The sequence below is a fragment of the Rhipicephalus sanguineus genome, chromosome 8, assembly GCF_013339695.2.
Source record: "Rhipicephalus sanguineus isolate Rsan-2018 chromosome 8, BIME_Rsan_1.4, whole genome shotgun sequence".
NCBI classification, from domain to species: Eukaryota; Metazoa; Arthropoda; class Arachnida; order Ixodida; family Ixodidae; genus Rhipicephalus; species Rhipicephalus sanguineus.
In genome coordinates this window covers 67747486-67766112 of record NC_051183.1, presented here as the reverse complement: position 1 = coordinate 67766112, position 18627 = coordinate 67747486, and the positions used below count along the sequence as shown (strand labels likewise).

General features: G+C 45.0%; 1 protein-coding gene across 4 annotated transcripts; it reads right to left on the bottom strand.

Annotated features, from left to right (window-relative positions):
* Positions 1-7371: 7371 nt before the first annotated feature.
* Positions 7372-16133, bottom strand: LOC119402797 (uncharacterized). 4 transcript variants are annotated; one of them, XM_037669865.2, is made up of 5 exons: positions 16060-16133; positions 11192-11417; positions 9526-9567; positions 8953-9006; positions 7372-7616 (listed from the first exon to the last, which is right to left on the bottom strand). In XM_037669865.2, exons 2-5 carry the CDS (start codon positions 11310-11312, stop codon positions 7492-7494), a joined length of 342 nt encoding a protein of 113 aa, XP_037525793.1. In that variant the 5' UTR covers positions 11313-11417; positions 16060-16133; the 3' UTR covers positions 7372-7491. The 4 variants fall into 4 exon arrangements, with proteins under 4 accessions (XP_037525793.1, XP_049274437.1, XP_049274438.1 ...); XM_049418480.1 differs by lacking the exon at positions 9526-9567; XM_049418481.1 differs by lacking the exon at positions 9526-9567 and having other exon boundaries at positions 11192-11402.
* Between the last annotated feature and the right edge of the window lie 2494 nt (positions 16134-18627).

The following is an 18627-nucleotide window of genomic DNA, read 5'->3' as shown; positions in this document are numbered from 1 at the left end:
CTTCAGCACTTGCACAAAACTTTCTTTTCGAAAACAAGGCTTTTAAAGTAGTCTCGCTTTACGAGAGAAGTTCTCAAGTGTAGCCTACAGCGTCGTAATGAACAAGCAGTGTGACAGAACCTCCGTAAAGAGGAACACGAGGCGTGGCTTTCGCGCGAAGCTGGGCGGAGACGCATTGTATAAAATATTTCTGGCGCTCCCGCAATTGACAGTAGATGTAAGCATGAAATGGCTACCGGCAAAGCAGAATGGTTGGACATGATATTTTCCATAATCTTAAAATGGACATGGGTATAATAGTAGCGCAGTATTAGTACGGTCAAAACAGACAAAATAGAGCTGGCGGAGCTTTCGAAGTTAATCAATAGGCGTAAAGTAGCCAACATAAGAAAGTATAATATGGAGAAAATTGAGCATGCTCTAAAGAACGGAAGAAGCCTCAAAGCTATGAAGACAAAACTGTGCATAGGCAAAAATCAGATGTATGCATTAAGGGATAAGGAAGGCAAGGTCACAAACAATATGGATAGAATAGGTGAGGTAGCGGAAGAGTTCTACAGAGATCTGTACAGCAGCCGAGCCATTCAGGATGATAACGTAAGAAGGAGTAATAGCACAGAGGAATCTGACATCCCACCAGTATTGACAGGAGAAGTAAAGAAAGCCCTAAAGGGAATGCAAAGAGGCAAAGCAGCTGGTGAGGATCAGGTAACATCAGACCTGTTGAAAGACGGTGGAGAGATTATGTTAGAGAAACTGGCCACCCTGTATACGAAGTGCCTCTCGACGGGGAGGATACCAGAATCTTGGAAGAATGCCAACATCATCTTGATCCATAAGAAAGGGGACGTCAAAGACCTGAAAAATTACAGGCCCATAAGCTTACTGTCGGTTGTCTACAAGCTATTTACAAAAGTAATTGCTAACAGAATTAATACGACATTGGAGTTCAATCAACCAAGGGACCAGGCAGGATTTCGTACAGGATTCTCAACAATAGACCATATTCATACTATCAATCAGGTGATAGAGAAATGCGCGGAATACAACCAACCCCTATACATAGCCTTCATAGATTACGAGAAGGCCTTTGATTCGGTGGAGACATCAGCAGTCATGCAGGCACTGCGGAATCAAGGCATCGACGAAGCCTATATAAACATAATGGAAGAAATCTACAGCGGATCCACAGCCACTATAGTCCTCCATAAAGAAAGCGACAGAATCCCAATAAAGAAGGTCGTACGGCAGGGAGACACGATCTCTCCAATGTTATTCACCGCGTGTTTACAGGAGGTTTTCAGGGCCCTAGATTGGGAAGAGCTAGGGATAAGAGTTAATGGAGAGTATCTCAGTAACCTACGATTCGCTGATGACATTGCATTGATGAGTAACGCGGGAGACGAATTGCAGCTCATGATTACTGAACTGGATACGGAAAGTAGAAGAGTAGGTCTGAAAATTAATATGCATAAAACTCAAGTAATGTGGAACAATCTTGGTAGAGAACAGCGCTTTGCGATAGGTGGCGAGACACTCGAAGTTGTAAAGGAGTACGTCTACTTAGGACAGGTAGTAACCGCGGGGCCGAACCATGAGAGTGAAATAACTAGAAGAATAAGGATGGGTTGGGGCTCATTCGGCAAGCATTATCAAATCATGAATGGTAATCTACCACTATCCCTCAAGAGGAAGGTATATAACAGCTGCATCTTACCGGTACTTACCTACGGAGCAGAAACCTGGAGACTTACAAAGAGGGTTCAACTTAAATTGAGGACGACGCAGCGAGCGATGGAAAGGAAAATGATAGGTGTAACCTTAAGAGACAGGAAGAGAGCAGAGTGGGTCAGGGAACAAACGGGGGTTAATGACATCATAGTTGAAATCAAGAAGAAGAAATGGGTATGGGCCGGGCACGTAGCACGTCGGCAGGATAACCGGTGGTCATTAAGGGTAACTGACTGGATTCCAAGAGATGGCAAACGCGTGAGGGGGAGACAGAAAATTAGGTGGGTAGATGAGATTAAGAAGTTTGCAGGTATTACGTGGCAGCAGAAAGCACAGGACCGGGTTGATTGGCGGAACATGGGAGAGGCCTTTGCCCTGCAGTGGGCGTAGACAGGCTGATGATGATGATTAGTACGGTAGCGTAGTCTGTGGTACGCGCTCCGGATGTTTCGAACGAACTGGACACAGTACCGTATTCTCGATATGTAACTCGATGCCCAGAAGGCAATGAAAGCGTCCCTGAAGCACATAAAGTTGGCAGGTATCTGTGATCGCCTGTAGACTTTACGTACACCTCCATGTGAGCACGAGATTTGGTCTGTCCCTCTGTATTACTCTACCTGTTTTTTCGTCCCTTTAATCATGTTCCTAGTTAAAGCTTACGAAGCGAAGCTGAGTCTAGTTAACTTCATAATGTTTATTTCCTTCTCTCTTTTCACGTATATGAAATTTATCGAGGAATAAGGATGTGACAATCTGCATACGGTAGTCCTTCCCAACTGCTGAACGGCAGTTTACGGCTGCCCCTAAAACGGAAAGTTTACATTCCTTGCAGTTTGCCTTACCTAGGGAATGTCATGGAAATACATGATTGATCCCTCCGTCATCAGAATCGGTATAACACGAAAGTGAAACGCGTCCTCGCAGAAGTAGTTGAATGTTTATTATAGACTGACATACGAGAGCTTGCGCAATGTCTATTTGTCTTTGGCAGCTATAGCACCGCTTGATGTAGACAAACCCACGCTGAGGCCTGGTCGCACATCTCCGTCCCGGTGACTCACGTCCATGAACATAATTAAACCTTTCTGGTATCTGTAGTAGTTCGCATGCACCTCGACACAGCATATGGTGAATCCCATGCGAAGATGGCTTCAACATGCACACAATAAAGACGAACTCAACATGCACTCTTTCAAAGCGTCGTCACTTGAGGAGAGAAGCGGAAAGGTGTGCGTACTCAAGTAGTCGGTGCCAGTGCACTCGAAGCTGTAGGCGGTGGAGAAACTGTTAGTCCATTAGGAAGCGACGCTAGCTGGCGAGTAGGCGTCACACGGTGACGCGATAGGCGAATCGCGTAACTGCGTCGTCACCGAATTCAATTATGGTGGATGCCGCAATTAATGGGTCATAGGTTTTTCTACAACATTGATGCGAAAGACTCCGCTCCGCTAACACTACCGAAACGCTCGCAGTCGGCGCTGGTTAGTGTCATGACGCATTACTCGTCGCCTCCGAGATTGGCCCCCGCAACGCGGCATTGCTAGTGTTGCTCAGGCCGTTCCATTTGCACGGGGAGAGCGTAATCAGAGAAAGCGGCGTGACAGCCAGAACAGCGTCGGTTATTGAACGCTGAACTTCCTTACTGCGCTTCGCCTAAGTACGCCATCCCCGTTAAATGTTAAATGTTATCAGAAAGATCACACGAAGGCCAGGCCTGAAACGTGGCGGGAAACGCGACGCACATATTGTCTCCCCACCAGTGTGGTCATGATTTCTCACGGTTCGAGCAGAGAAAGCGGTGTGACAGCCAGGCGAGTGCCTCAGAGATATATTTAATAAGGATGAATGCTATGACAGAGGTTTGGGCTAAAGCCGGCAGCTCAAGGTGTAAGGCCTTGACTAAATTACTCCGAATGAGATGGCAGTAGCAACGGTGCAACGATGCGTTGCTGGAGCTGAACGCGGAGTTCATGCATTAGCACTTGCCTCTACCACTCGCAGGCGGCGACACCACCCCGTGAACCAACAACACTGTGAGATGGAAGTTTGAGAGATAAAACGAGCGTTCATAAAGCATTCTGCATGTGTGACTGTGGCGCAGTGGTTAGAGCGTCCGACACCTATCGTTGTTGACCGAAAGGTCGTCGGTTCAACTGCCGCTTGCGGAATTTTTTTTTCATTGCCATTTGATCGTGTGCCTTTTGCTGACGTATTTCCATGACGGAAATACGTCATGGAAGTCTTCATGAAAACCGGCATAAAACACTTTCGTGTTAAAAATCGATGTGAATATTTTGACCACGTAGCGTGCGACAGAAATGAATGTAACAATCATAACATAAACAGATAAAGAGACTGCAGAGATGATCAGTAAACGAACTGGGGTAGTAAATACGCCAGCTGATATAAAGAAGAAAAGATGGATATGGGCTGGTAATCTAATGCAAAGTGCATGTGAACAATAGCTACTTAGTGCGACGGAACGAATACCAGCAGGTAAGAAAATTTTCGGAGCGCCTCAGATGCGTAGGGGATGTGATCAAATGAAGAAATCTGAAGGCATAAAATAAAATCAGCTCGCACAGCACAGGACAAATTGAAAGAGAATGGCAAATGTCTTCTTCAGGCGTCGGGCATCAATAAGTAGGCGATGGTGAAATACCTTTAGGACTGTGCAGATACATTTCAGATATACTACCAGAGTAAAAGTACCATGAAAGAGCCAAACTTGTGGTGTACAACTCACATGCCACCATTGAAGACGGAAATGTGGCACTAATAATAAAATCTCTTCACCGCCACATGATGCTATTACGGATCATTGTGACATCCTCACAATGCCTAACAGAAGAGCGTGCTTAAGCCAGTCTAAAACCAACAGGTATGGAAGTAGCAATGACTTTTCCTAGTCTGATATCCTACCACAACCGCAGTTATAGGATTCAGAAACTACCTCAATCTAGGGTCGCTTGCAGAAGCAAAGACAAGGTAAACCGAAAGAAACGAAAAGTACTGCAGAGACAAACATACCAGTCTCGCATACTATACGTATTTAAGACATCGCGGTCATGGTGCGTTTGGAGACTAATATTCCCGTTGCAGCAAACTAATTAGGATATCGATGTCATTATGTTGTCACCGGGCTAACGGTTAGATACTAGAAGACACAGGGGCGAGGATACAAAAGAAGGGCGTTTGCTTTTGACCCTCGAGAACACGCGCTCAAAGGTGGGCACGAAGACTGAAGCCACCTCTATTTGATGAGCAGGGTGCACCACGCAGGCAGTACTGCACGGTGGAGAACGTCGCACTGCTTCCGCGTAGCTCATTTCGACGTACTGCCGCTGCTGTGGCGCATCGTACTGTTGGGGGAACGCAGACTCTCTGTAGTGCCTCGGCACGCACCATCTCCGCAATGGGGTGCTGCGCTACAGGTGGAGCAGTCTACAGGTGGAGCATCTTTCGCAGCTCTTCCTTGATGAGAGCCCTGATGAGCTTTCGCAAGGCGCTGATGTCATTGCCGAGATTGATGGCAGTGACCTGACTTGAATGTACGACAACGCGGTTGTACTGCCGGGCACGATGATGAATGGTCATAATCATGGCAGTAGCTTCCTCATGGAACTCCGCAAGAGTCGTAGGCGTGCTACGCATTGGGCCGGCAAAAATCTCTCCTTTGACACGTAGGATTAAGTGGTGAACTTTCTTGGCTGCAGTAATTGAGAGGTTCACAGGCCTGAAAAGCCGATCCATATCCTCTTTGTACGTTGTCACCCTTTCGTTTGGGCCTTGAACTTTAGCCTTTGCAGCACACTGAGCTCTTTCCTTCCTGTCCGTTCTGGTAAAGGGATTGAGAAACTGCGCACGAAATCCTCCCATGACGTTAAGTTTGCCTCGTGCTTCTCAAGCTACATTTTTGTAGAATCTTCGAGAGCACAGTACACATAGCGTAGCTTACGTTCTTGGGTCAAGTCGTTGATGATGTAAGCCGGTCGAAATGCTCAAGCCAGTCGTCGGCATCTTCGAAGGCAGCTCGGTGAAATGTCTTCGGCGCCCGGGTTTCATTGACGACAAGCTGCGCTGGTGCTGGCGCGGTGGCGTTAGGGGTGTATGGTTCATAGTTGCCGTCCGTTGAGGTAGCAAAGCGTACTGTGGCTGGAGTGTCTGGAGCCGACGACTGGTACTTGCGCGCTCAGGGGTAAGCTCGGTCGAGGTACTCTGTTGCTTGCGTCTGGCGTACGATCTGGAGACCGTGTCACCTACCGTACACAGCCAGAAATTTTGACAAGGCTAATAGGCAGATACGTGAAGACACAGGGGCGAACATACACATCAAGGGTGTTTTCTTTAGAAAAATGCCGACAATCGAGAGAGCGCGCACATCGGCTCACTTCGTTTTTACAGCGAAAGTTCTTATGAGATCAAAACAAGGGCCGTTTTTGGCGCCGTAGTTGTCCGCCGCCGCCGCCCGTGTCCGTACCCACTATCCCTCGAAATAAGACAAAAAATAAATAAGAAAACATTTCCAGGATGGAAGGAGGTTCCAACCTGGGCCCTTTGCGTGGGAACCCAGTATTCTACCTTAGAGCCATGCCGGTGCTTCGAACTCCTTTGCAAAAGGACCCTATACAGCTTTCATGCCGGGAGGAACCAGATCGACATATGTAATGTGGCGTGGTAGAAGAGTAACATAACAACCAAGTGTCACACAACACGAATTCTGTAGCCAGGCGTCACACAATGCGAATTGCACAACGAGTGTGTTGTTGAATGCTTCCTACCCATTACAAAGGACTCTGCCATAATTCTTCATCGTCATAAGCCAAAGTATTAACCATGTGCACATAATGCCTTACAGGTGTTTAGCAGGTACCACGGTTCTGCTCAGAATGACGAAAAAATTGCATACTGGCTGTTTCCCTACTTCACAAAAATTATGATTTATTGTGTAGTGGGTTCCTCGCAAGTGCACATCTATTGGTTGCCAAGGAAGCCCATAAGGCTCCCACGATCCATTTACTCAGGGTCTCAATAAAGTTAATTGGCTCTCTCTATCTCTTTCTCACGTTAGCGTGTGTTAAAAAGCGTGGTGGGAGAGTGAAATAACGACCGGGCGTCACACAATGCGAATTAAGTACTCGAGTGGGTCATTTAAAGCTTCCAACCCATTACAAAAGGCTCAGTCATAATTCTTCATCGTCATCAGTCGTCGAATTAAGAAACTGCACGAAATGCCTTATAGATGGCACCTCGCTTCTCCGCAGAACGACGAGTAATGTATTGGCGGGTGTTTCCCAACTTCACAAAAATTATGATTTGTGGCAAACTGGGTACGTTGCTAGTCTAGTTATATTAGTAGCCACAAGAGAGTTTATAATGGGCTCTAGAGATGCCGCTCTTCGAGCTTTCGCTTTGACTGCGCTGCGCTTTCGGCGCAGCCCTGGCGTTTTCTTTCTCTCGACGGGTTGGTCACTATAATTGGCAGCCTACCTCGCCTTAATATTTTGCTTGCTCATGCACTGCTCCTCCTTATAACTTTAACCACAGTTTCCATGCACACAACAAAAGAAGTTTTTTAGAGACCACATTTCAAGCATCACTGTGTTGATCACACGGTCAAAAACTGTTATGTCGATGACTGGTTTAGTTTCATGTGTATTACAAGTTAAAGACAAATAATTTATAGGGCATCCCTATATTGAAGATATGCACTATTCGTATTTTATCCCAAGGCCAGAATTGTCCAAGACTTTAAAATCATGTTTTAAGGTTTTCCAGGGCATCTTCCGCGACTTTCAATCGCATTTGAACTTGGATACTTTTCTTTTTTGTAGCTTTGTCACTGGAGGTACCCAAATGAGGGTAGTACACTTCTCCATTTTCTGCAGAAAAAATAGAAAATAATTAAATATGACACCTTAAGAAAAACTTAATTCTATTTTTGGTACGATAAATGCGGAAATAATTATTCTGATTTCCTATTGTCAGTAGCATGATTTCCTTCATCTCTATACGTAAAGGTGCGAACAGTTTTAAATAATGCAGATGAAAAATTCCCAGCTCCATCTCTACCGCAACTGTACAACGGCCTACCTTACAGGAAAGGACGGTGACATTTTATGATTTCCATATTGCACGAGAAAATCTTTTGCTATTGCACGTCGGCTAACCGGGCTAAAAATACATTTAGAGTGCGCAGTGAAATATTCTCTATCTACTAAAGAAAAATATGTAACCTTTGTTGTCATCAAGCGTTCAACAGACCTGAGTCTTGTTTCAAAAATGAAGTCCACCTCTTCTTATATTTATTCATTTACTTCTAATCATGTGCCATGCTCGTTATTCTTACATAAAACTGTTTCTTTGTTTTGCTGCTTTCTTCTATTTCCAAACGGGCGTGCTAAACAGTTAGAAAACATAGAAGTTAGAATATTTGAGCATATTGTTCGGATTAGCTCCGCTCACAGCGGAGCGTGCTTTAAGTTGTCATGAGAGAACAATCTAAACACACTCGTACATCCTCTAAACTAGACGTAGCATGCACGTCTCACTTCTTGTGCTTAACTGCGGCAGTACCGAAAAGTCAGCGGAGCGTCTCATCATAGGGCAACCGCCCGCGATGCAAAGAACAGCGTATTCATGTATGTGATCGATTCAAGGTACTCAGTGAATTACGCTGCACACTGAGCAAAGTGCTGGGGCCGTGGTCACACACCAACAACTCGAAACGGCAAGTGAGTGCTTGCAATGTACAGAACCCTAATAAACTGTCTGTTAGTGGCATGAAGCCCAATATGTTTTGGATTCTGCCCACAGAGATAACCGTCGTACGCTGGCGGTTGCGTAAACAGATAGTTCGTCTGATTGTTTTTTTTTCACTTTCGATCGTTGTTTGAATAGTAATTAAAAACGTCAGACTAATTAACCTTTAACCGAGAACTTATACATGCCAGAACTTCCGTGTACACGATACGAGCATTTATTTTCTGTTTAGAAATAAAAATACAGATACCTTATATAAAGCAGTCTCCACATCTGCGAAGTCCTTATTGCAAATTATCAAAAACTGAGTTACTTGTGTGCCCGTGCTAAGGATATTGAAATAACCACTACGAATAATGAAAGTGGTTATTTGCGTACAAGCGTTACCTCCGACGGGAGCCCACTCCTTCTTTGAAATGGCGAAACATGAGCAATGAAATGCATATCAGGACTCACCTTGCGCCATCTCTTGACACTGAATGACAACAAATACCTTGTTCCCGCAACGACCTGCAAATTGGCAAAAGCATCCGGAAACAACATTCTGACAAATCTGCTTATACGACATCGATTAGAACTGTTGTATACAGTTGCGTCTAAAAACCCGCACCTAAATATATTTTCTTTTTTCGACCGCTGAACAATAGCTATACCCCTTAGTAAGAACTTGCTGCCATAATTCTTACTCTATGTACCCGCATTTATCATCATTCGCGCTGGAAGAGAGTGCTACACGTGCACGAAAATATATTCATATTTAGATATTTATGCATGTGTAAGTGCATACGTATGAATATAAACGTCTCTATTGTATGGAGAGGATTTCACCATCAGCAGCGGCAGCATGACCACGCCAACTGCAACGCAAAAGCCTCTCCCACTTTTCTACTATTCACCCGCTCATGTGCTGGATGTGTGGGTTCAGTGGACGTGATTAATGCCTGTATAGTCTACACTTCTGTTTATACATTTAGTACAAGTAGTTGTCAAAAAACGATAAAAGAACACCGTCAAAGTTATGTTGTTTACCTTTCTGCTTCTGGCCTTGGCATCCTATATTTGTTTTTCTTTCTGTGTCCAAGAAGGAAAGTCAAATGCGAAATAACGTTGAAAAAAAAACTTCAAATACAAAAACAATTTATTCTTTCGTTTCCGCTATCTTTGGTTTTCTCCGTTGTTTTTGTACAGTGGCATACTTACTATATATTTCCCGTTTACATATTCACGGGCATTGCCCTAGATTTCTAGCACCTTGAGTAATTGGTCGGGTGAACGTTGCAAAAGTGTGTGAGTTTTCGTGAAATATACCTAGTGCTTACTAAGGAGTAACTTCGTTTATCCACCATTTTATGCGAAGCGGTATGATCTGTTATCGACGTCATCATTATGTGTGGTAACCTGTTAACTCCCATAAACCGACTAGCAGCTGACTAGCGGACATGCAGTTTCTTTAGTACCAGTGGTAGAGGAAACATTTTCACCGATCGCGTCACTCAGTGTTTAGAAAGTAAGCGTCAAAACAAGAATGCGTCGATCGCGCTGAGCCCACCAGGTATTGAAGTACAAGGCACGAGCTCGAATGCAAAAGAGGGCGACACTACCCGCGCTCAGCTTCAATGGACACTACAGGCAAAAAACAATTTATGCCAGACTGAAAGGTCAATACTTGAAAGTCTGAAATATCAATAGTATAGACAGCACGCTTAACCAATCCATGCATTAGGGTTAATGTAGGAGACGATTTGCGCCATCAGTGAGACACTGTGGAACACAAGTCCGATCGTGCATTAGGACCTCGGTAAATGAATCGCAAGCGCTCCAACTGCCTATGACAGAAAATAACACTTCAGCTGAATTGCAATGTGCAAGGGACCCCGTTGCGCCGCTAAATTCAACTAAATTTCAAACCTGCCGCACCCGAGTATGGCCATCTTACGTAGCCATGGCCGCCCTTTTACACATTTTACTGCCCAACAACCGGCCATGCATGTGGCGCAACGGAGCAGCGCCCCTTGCGATAGTGACGGTACGAACACCACTAAATCGCGAGTTTCGTTCAAGCTAAGCGTTTCCTTTGCATAAAAGAGGCACTGCAAGAAATATGGGGCGCTAATCCAACTATTCTTGTCGTTGTATTACTTGCATTTACTGTCCCTTTCACGATGAAGTAAATCCTATAGAGCGACTGTTTCCAGGTACACGGAGGCCACCGCTCTCCCACCTCACGAGTATTACGTAATATCATCGTCCGATATCGTGTGTCGCCGGCTTTCTCTGCCCACCGTATTCCCAGGCGATGTGCACCGCAGCCTTTTAAAAGGCAGGTCTCTGCTGCTGTAGACGACATGACGAAGGATTACTCCGTGACGCAGCTTACGTCAATACAAATCAGCCTGCTTACCTACCTGCCTACCTACCTATCTTCCTACCCAGCCACCTACCCACATGTATATCTATCTATCTATCTATCTATCTATCTATCTATCTATCTATCTATCTATCTATCTATCTATCTATCTATCTATCTATCTATCTATCTATCTATCTATCTATCTATCTATCTATCTATCTATCTATCTATCTATCTATCTATCTGTCTGTCTCTCTGTCTGTCTGTCTGTCTATTCCACGTACGAATTCATACGTGCGCTTTCACGCACTAAAACAGTGACGTAAGAAAACTGATCTGTGATACCTGCTTTCTGGCAGAGATAACGCGTACTTTCAAGCGGTAAGGACACCAGCACTCCTGGCGGTAGGCATATTCCGCTAGAGCGCGGAGTTCTGGCCCATCTGGTTCCTGGACGTCGGTCCATCCACCATGTTCCATGCTCTCCGCACAAAAACTTGCCAGCAATCCAATCAGCAGCCAAACTGAATCAGCAGCAGTCATATTCATTGCGACCCTGTAGTCCAGACACCTGAGATTCATGCACACGTATTGCATTTTTCACAGTTCACTCGCAAATGTTTCTAAATAAATGTCTAAGATATCAAAATAGGTTCTCCTGGTAGTGTGCTAATAATTTTCCTAAACATATCAGATATAAAAGATGCGTGAGGTAATTTTTCGTGCAGGAGACCTATACGCAAGCCTATTCGGTACGACTTGATCCTGACATCAGTTCATTCTCCTAATGATATTTCAATAAACTTAGTTCTTTTACACGTTTGATAGCACCCCTATGTTCATATGTATTTAAGAGTGAGGAAGCAGCGATTGGATGCTTGTAACTAATAAAATGAAAGTGCTGACATTACCATCTACCTAAAAGTATTACACACTAATGGTTACGGTTGCTTGTCCCCAGTCTTCCATTCAAAAATAAAATTTTTGGTGCGTTATGGCTTGCCAGAACCACGACATTATTAGTACGTGTAGCGCAAGATAAAATCAGGACACAATAGAAGACACGAATTTGAAAACACCGATTGGTGGGCTAGTAGGTACTGCATATCGGTAGGGTTATCCCGAGGCACGGCAATGTTAATTTTCAGCATACTGGCGGTCTTTAGCTTGCATCGAATTCGAAGTAAAATGGCCTTCTTGCATTTAACCCAGTCGCCACTTGTCCTTATTGGCACGAATCAGAAGACGCTTCATTATGATTAGTATCTGTAGGCCGCAGCCACAACGGACTTACTCCTGAGCCTGTTTGCTTTCCTCAGTGCATCATTGCCGTCGACGAGCCCGGCATTTGATTCCTTTTAATGTAGGAAAGAAAGTCCGGCATATCCCCTGCCCTTCTGCAATACATTGCGACACAGTCAGCGAGTAACTAGATATGCTGTATTTTTTTTGTACCTTTAAGTCACGCCTTAGTTAAAGTGGATTGAAGTCATTGTGAAAATTCAGTGCTTGTGTGCATTGAATTTACACGGGCGTTTAACGGGTACATTATGGTGAGAAATAACCTTGGCACTCGCGTTACGTCACACACGTTCTTACATCGAACGAATTCTAAGCAGCGTTGGTTGGTATATTTCTGCATGAACAAACAGCGCTACACTATAGCTTGCTGAGCCATTTGAGTTCGCATGTAATATATATATTAAAATATAATAAAGCGGGTAGCCAATTACCGTTACACACAATTAAGGTTAGACAGCCATCACCACCACAACTGATGCCAGGGAACTACTGAAATATTTACAGTATGCACCGCTTGGTCGCTGACTGATGCTCGTTACAGCACTCAGCGTTTTGCTGCTACTTTAAAATCGCCAACTATAACTAATCCTGCGACTATCTGTTCTATAACCTCCGCAATGTGTCTTATAAAATCTCCAATGTCTGGTTTTGCTGTTCCTGGAATTGCGTAGACTAAATCAAGTTTGGCACATACCTTGACTCCATGGGTCTTTGTATACGGACATGAATCATGTTCGTCATCAACACATTTCTCTTCTTTGGCCATTTTAGTATAGAGCAGAACACAGCGAATTCCATGCGCATCGCCATATTTGCATCGCGCGTCGCGCCATCTATCGCACACGCGACGAAACAACATGCGCGGGCTGCCGCGCCAACAGACGCTACACAGAGCAAACGTGAAACTCCCGAAACTCAACCCGTCGGAGAGCGTGTTTCGCGTCTTTTCTAGCCTGGACATTTTCGCTGATTTTATTGGAACATCAAGAACATCTTGCTCATGCAAGTCCACAATGTATACAGTACGTGCTGAGTAGGCTGCGGAAGCAACCTCGTCAGATACGTACGCTGTTACATTTGTAAAAAAAACGTTCTCGCTGTAGTACGCGTGAATCGTAATTGCAGTGCAGCTCGCGAAAGAGTGAAACGATGTTTTGTTGCCCCATACTACAAGTTGTGCACGAAGGTTTGTGAAAGCTCATCATTTCAGCATGCATCGCATAATAATTAGAGTATGCCTTACGGGTAGTTTCGCGTAACGCAATTTTTGTTTAACGAGTGCTCTCACATTAATGCGTCTGTCTCACAAAAGCGTGCTATCAGAGAGTAGTATCGTTCTATCAGAGAGTAGTATCCTGCAGTATCGTTCAGCGATCCCTTTTTGAAGCTACCTGCGCGATTTTATTCTTGTAACGATAGTGCTTTACAAGTTAAACTGTGCTACTCTTAGTTAAGCCGGTTAGCCACGCCTGCGTAGTAAAGGACACTGGCGCGAGTACTGTTTACTTACGTGTCAATATATGTATTATGTACAGCTAGATGCCCCGTGTCCAAATAAATTTGGGGACATCAAACACTGAAATGAAAGCACGAAATTCTGGCCAGCTGTTGAGGAGAACCGTGCCATTTACAACCTTTTGAAGGCGAAATCTTGAAGGCGTGGATGCCATCAAAAGCACTGAAGCTTAATATTACATTGAAAGTGGCAAAGCATGCTGATTGCTTGTGCTTGAAAGCACTACCTTGCACTAGATTTTCGTCAAAGCAAACGCTTAAAGGTATGAAGTGCACTCCCACACAAAGCTCGCGCCTGCCTTCAACCCAGCTGCGTGTCACGCAAATTAGGTTCGCAAAATGAAATAGGTGGGCATCACACTGCAGAATACATGCAGTTAGTGTACTTACTCGCGCATTTTCACTCGGCTCCTAATTTTTTTTTTGCTTGAATGACAGTTATCCACCCGCGGCGAAGCTGAACACACCGCACCGGCACTATTTCCGTGGCGCGTCGTAATCGTCGCAGATAACGCTAATATCCTCTTCTTGCGCTGCTTGTTTTGGCATCCGAAGACGACGCAGTAGTGCCCAGACGAGCTCTTATACGCTGAAGCGGCGTGAACGGGTATTTTTCGTACTTTAAAGCCTCAGAACTGCAGCTTGCCCTGTTTACTGGGTGCAGCCCGCGCCTGCTTTGGCAGCCCCGTCAGCCCGGCGTCTGGGTGCGAGAGTATCCGCTCGGCTCGCCAGCAGCCTCGGTGCGAGACAGGCGTGCTCTGGTGTATATGCCGAGTTAAAGACAAGACCAAGAGCGCCAATACGCAGGTGCCTGAATAGATAGATAGATAGATAGATAGATAGATAGATAGATAGATAGATAGATAGATAGATAGATAGATAGATAGATAGATAGATAGATAGATAGATAGATAGATAGATAGATAGATAGATAGATAGATAGATGCATGCATGGATGCACGGATGGATGGACGGAAGGAGGGACGGACTGAGGGGCGCTATGATTAACAACATTTACAACTGTCATTATCAATCGACTTGTAATTGATGAGTTATTTTCTCTTTAGATGCGAAAACATGTTATGCTGGGGGCAGTGTCCGTTCTGCGGCGTCCGCACCCATATTGCGCATGCGCCTACTCTCCACCCTGTCCTCGTGTGAGCGCGAGGAGATGGGAGGAGATGGAGTGGAGGAGATGACGTGAGCGTTGCCTCCGCTTCGTTTCTCCTCTCCCGTTTCTCTCTCTCCGCCACAGCTGTGCGCTCGTATATAATGCGGTGCGTGCTCGCTCCCGTTGCACTCTCCTTCGCAACTGCTCTATGGACGCTAGCGAAGCTGAAAGTAAACGGCAACGCCGGCAAGCGTTGCACTCTCCTTCGCAACGGCGCCATGGGCTTGCGAAGCTGAACGTAAACGGCAACGCCGGCAAGCGATTCCGGAAGCTGTGAGGCTGCGAAAGCGCGTTCGCTGTGCTTCCGTCATTCTGTCTTTGTGCAGTGGTGTGCGAAACGCCATCAACAACGTCAACGTCGGCGCTAGTTGCAGCGACAGCGCCACCGCCGCGGAGCAGAGGAAGGCTTGCGAAGCCGATTGTTAACGTCAGCGTCGGCAAGCGGTAATTCAAACACCTCGACAACCCCCATCACATAAGTCGCATAAGAGAAACGGAAACTCGATGCACACCCCCTGCGATGCTTTCGCATCCCACCATGGTTGCCCGTAGGGGGAGATGATGTGTAATTTTTTTTTAATTCCGCAGGGCAATTTGTATTTTAGTGAAATACAAGCTGTTGTCCCTGATAACACTTAGGCGATATTTTTATGCAGCGAAATGAATACAACAGCTAGGGAATTTCCTACATTTTTTTTATTTCATTCGTCAAGCTGAAATGAATATCATTGCCCACACCAGTGTTCACCTTAAATGCAACCAGAGCATTTTAAGACGAATATTGCTTACTTTACCTCAGGTGAGAAACCTAAGGGACACAATATATTTATGTTACTTGGCTCGAATATCTCTTTTATTGCATACAAAGTGCGGTTATGTAGTATTAATACGTTAAGGAAATAAGGCATGTGCTTTGCAGAAGTCTTATACTACAGTTCCTATGATAGTACTTTTTTTTACAATCATCGCTTCACTCGAAAATACTTTTTATATGAGAGCTGAGTATAAACACCTGAATGTTGAAAAATACATTGAATCGCCTCTAAAGTGCCCCTTGGTCGAACCGTGCAGCAACTTCTCAATATACAGAAAATTCGTTTCTCCAGAAATGTGCATATTCATGTGCTTTGGTTGTCTCGTTACTCGAATGAAGGTGCAATTATGCAGCTGTCTATTACACGTTATACAGAAAAAGGCGCTTTTAGCGTCGACCAGTTTAGCTTACAGTCAGTTGGATAAAGGTCCGTTCTTCGTCGTGTTCACCAGGCGCCCGCGCGCATTGTCCAAGAGGCGAGATGTTAACTGCGTGTATATAACAGGTCTGACCTCATTCGGTGGTTTTCCCACGTTTCATATTCTGAGAAAAGCGTACACAACAAGCTTAGGACGGTAAGGCTATTCTTGTTCCTGTGACGTAAACGTTTATTCTATTCAGCCATGAACGATGATTGAACGATTTGTTCTTTATTCCAGGTGCCCGTAGGCTTATTCAATATGGTTCAACCTCTTCTTCGGAAAGGCATGATCACTCATTGTTTGGTTTTAACGTGTTTGCATTAAACATTCCGTCTCGCAGAAACTCTGGTGTCTTTTGACGTCGGCGTCGCTGTGGGCGTTGTTAGTTGTGAGCTAATAATAATAATAATAATAATAATAATAATAATAATAATAATAATAATAATAATAATAATAATAATAATAATAATCATAAAAAAGTCACACCATCTCCCGCTAAAGGGGACCATGAGGTGACGCGAAGCAGCGTTTCGGCATGTACAGCCCGCATTTCAGAGGGATAGGGGAAAGAAGGAAAAAGGAGAGGAGGGAAGGGGAGAGGGGAAAGGTGTGTGTGAGTGTGTGTGTGTGTGTGTGTGTGTGTGTGTGTGTGTGTGTGTGTGTGTGTGTGTGTGTGTGTGTGTGTGTGTGTGTGTGTGTGTGTGTGTGTGTGTGGAGAGGAGTTGTGTGGAGAGGGTTTGCGCATGCGCTCTAAGGGAGGTCACGCCGCACACCAATACCGAATTGAACTCCGCTTTAAGATGAAAACCACGACGTGATTATGAGGGACGCTGTAGTTGAGGGCTCCGCAAAATTCGACCAACTGGGGTTATTTAACGTGCACCAATGTACAACCACCCATTATGTTAACGCTCGAGCATCGACCGCCGAGTTAAGCCTTACATCAGAGCGCAGCTGCGAAATGAACGAGAATACGCGCATGCGCGCTATGGGCAGTCCTGCGCAGCTGTCGTTTGCTAGGCTTTTCCGGGAACTGGACAAAAGCCCCGCTTCTATTGAGCACCGCTGTCGTCATCCTTTTTTTCTGGTCTGAACGCTGCCGTAAAGTTATAATGAATAGGTCAAGTGGTCGTGCTTCAGATGGATGGGATATGATTACACCCGCTAATTAAACTACGTGCGTATCAGCATTCTTAAAGCGGTGCTGTTAAGCTTTTCGTTAAGCCGTGTGGAGTCGACAAGAAACTCATCATCAGAGGTCGTCGTGCGCTCTGGTTCTCTTTGTCTTCCTCATGGGCTTAGTCTTCATGCTTAGTCAACCCAATTAAGGCAGGCTATGCTAATATGAAGATAATTAAGACCATAATAAATATGTACATTGCAACAACGGCTTTGCTAAGGGGATGCTAAGACCTTGCTAATTGAGATCCTGCTAATTAAAGTCGTTCTGACTGGGCACAATATAATTGGGGTATTATTTATTTCTTTATCGGCTTCCTGATTAATAATTTGCTAATTCAGATCGTGTTATGTAAGACTGATAATTAGGCCTTACTTAGTAGCAAGGTTCTCATTAACGTGACCCTAACTTGTAAGGTCATATTTAGCTTGTTCATAAAGGTTCTCAATAGCATGGGCCTAATGAGGAAGGTCTGAATTAGCGTAGTTTTAATTACCAAGATCCTATTTGGGTAGGGCTTAGGAATGTCCTAATTATATTATCCTGATTAGCAAGACCATAATTATCAATGTTTTGTTTACCATGGACCTACTTAGCGTGATTATGACTTGGCTTGGTTTAATTAGCTTGATCTTAGCATATTCTGGCTTGATTGGCTTGACTAAGCATGAATACTGACTAGGAACATGAAGAAGAAAACGAAGACAGAGAGCGCGCTGGCCGCGGATGATAGCTTCTTGTCGACTCCGCACGGCATAACAAAAAGTTTTAGAGGACCCCTGTAAATATACTGATGTGCACGTTGTGTAATCAGCGCGTGCAATCACATCCCATCCCCGTCAAGCGCTACCACGTGACCTTTCCTTTATAACATGATGGCAGCGTTCAGAAAACAAAAGAAAATAATGATAGAAAGAAAAGAGATGGTAGTGGCGCTGAAAAGAGCAGGGGTGGCGTCCGGTTCCCGGTAAAGCCTAGCAGTCGACAGCAGCCCGGAACTGCTCATAGCGCGCATGCGCGCATTCTCGTTCATTTCGCCGCTGCACTCCGTTGTACGGCGCTTATCAACTCGGCGGTCGACGCTCGCGCGTTCAGGTTAAAAAAAAATGGGCGGCTGTGCACGGGAAGAGTGTACTAGAACTGGGGAGTGCTCGGAACAAGCTTCGAAAAGTGGACCCTTAACAGGGTCAAGCCACTTGTGGAGCTGCGATCGGTAGCCTGCAATGTGTTGTCGTTTAAGAGTTACGCGCAGCTCCTCCAAAGTGGCGCAGTAGTAGAAGGCCCGGTTCCCACTGAAAAGACCAGGGTTGGAATCGCGGCTTTGGATGGTGGGGTTTTCTTGTTAGAGTCACTTGCTATAACGCTATTTACTTTCGT

Excerpts from the sequence above, each read along its gene's own strand:
- LOC119402797 (XM_037669863.2), bottom strand. The coding sequence starts at position 11,443 with ATGCAATACGTGTGCATGAATCTCAGGTGTCTGGACTACAGGGTCGCA. Across the intron at positions 9,007-11,191 it reads TTATCTCTGCCAGAAAGCAG|GTCGTTGCGGGAACAAGGTA; the intron begins GTATCACAGATC and ends GCCAATTTGCAG. Across the intron at positions 7,617-8,952 it reads GTGTCAAGAGATGGCGCAAG|AAAATGGAGAAGTGTACTAC; the intron begins GTGAGTCCTGAT and ends TTTTTTCTGCAG.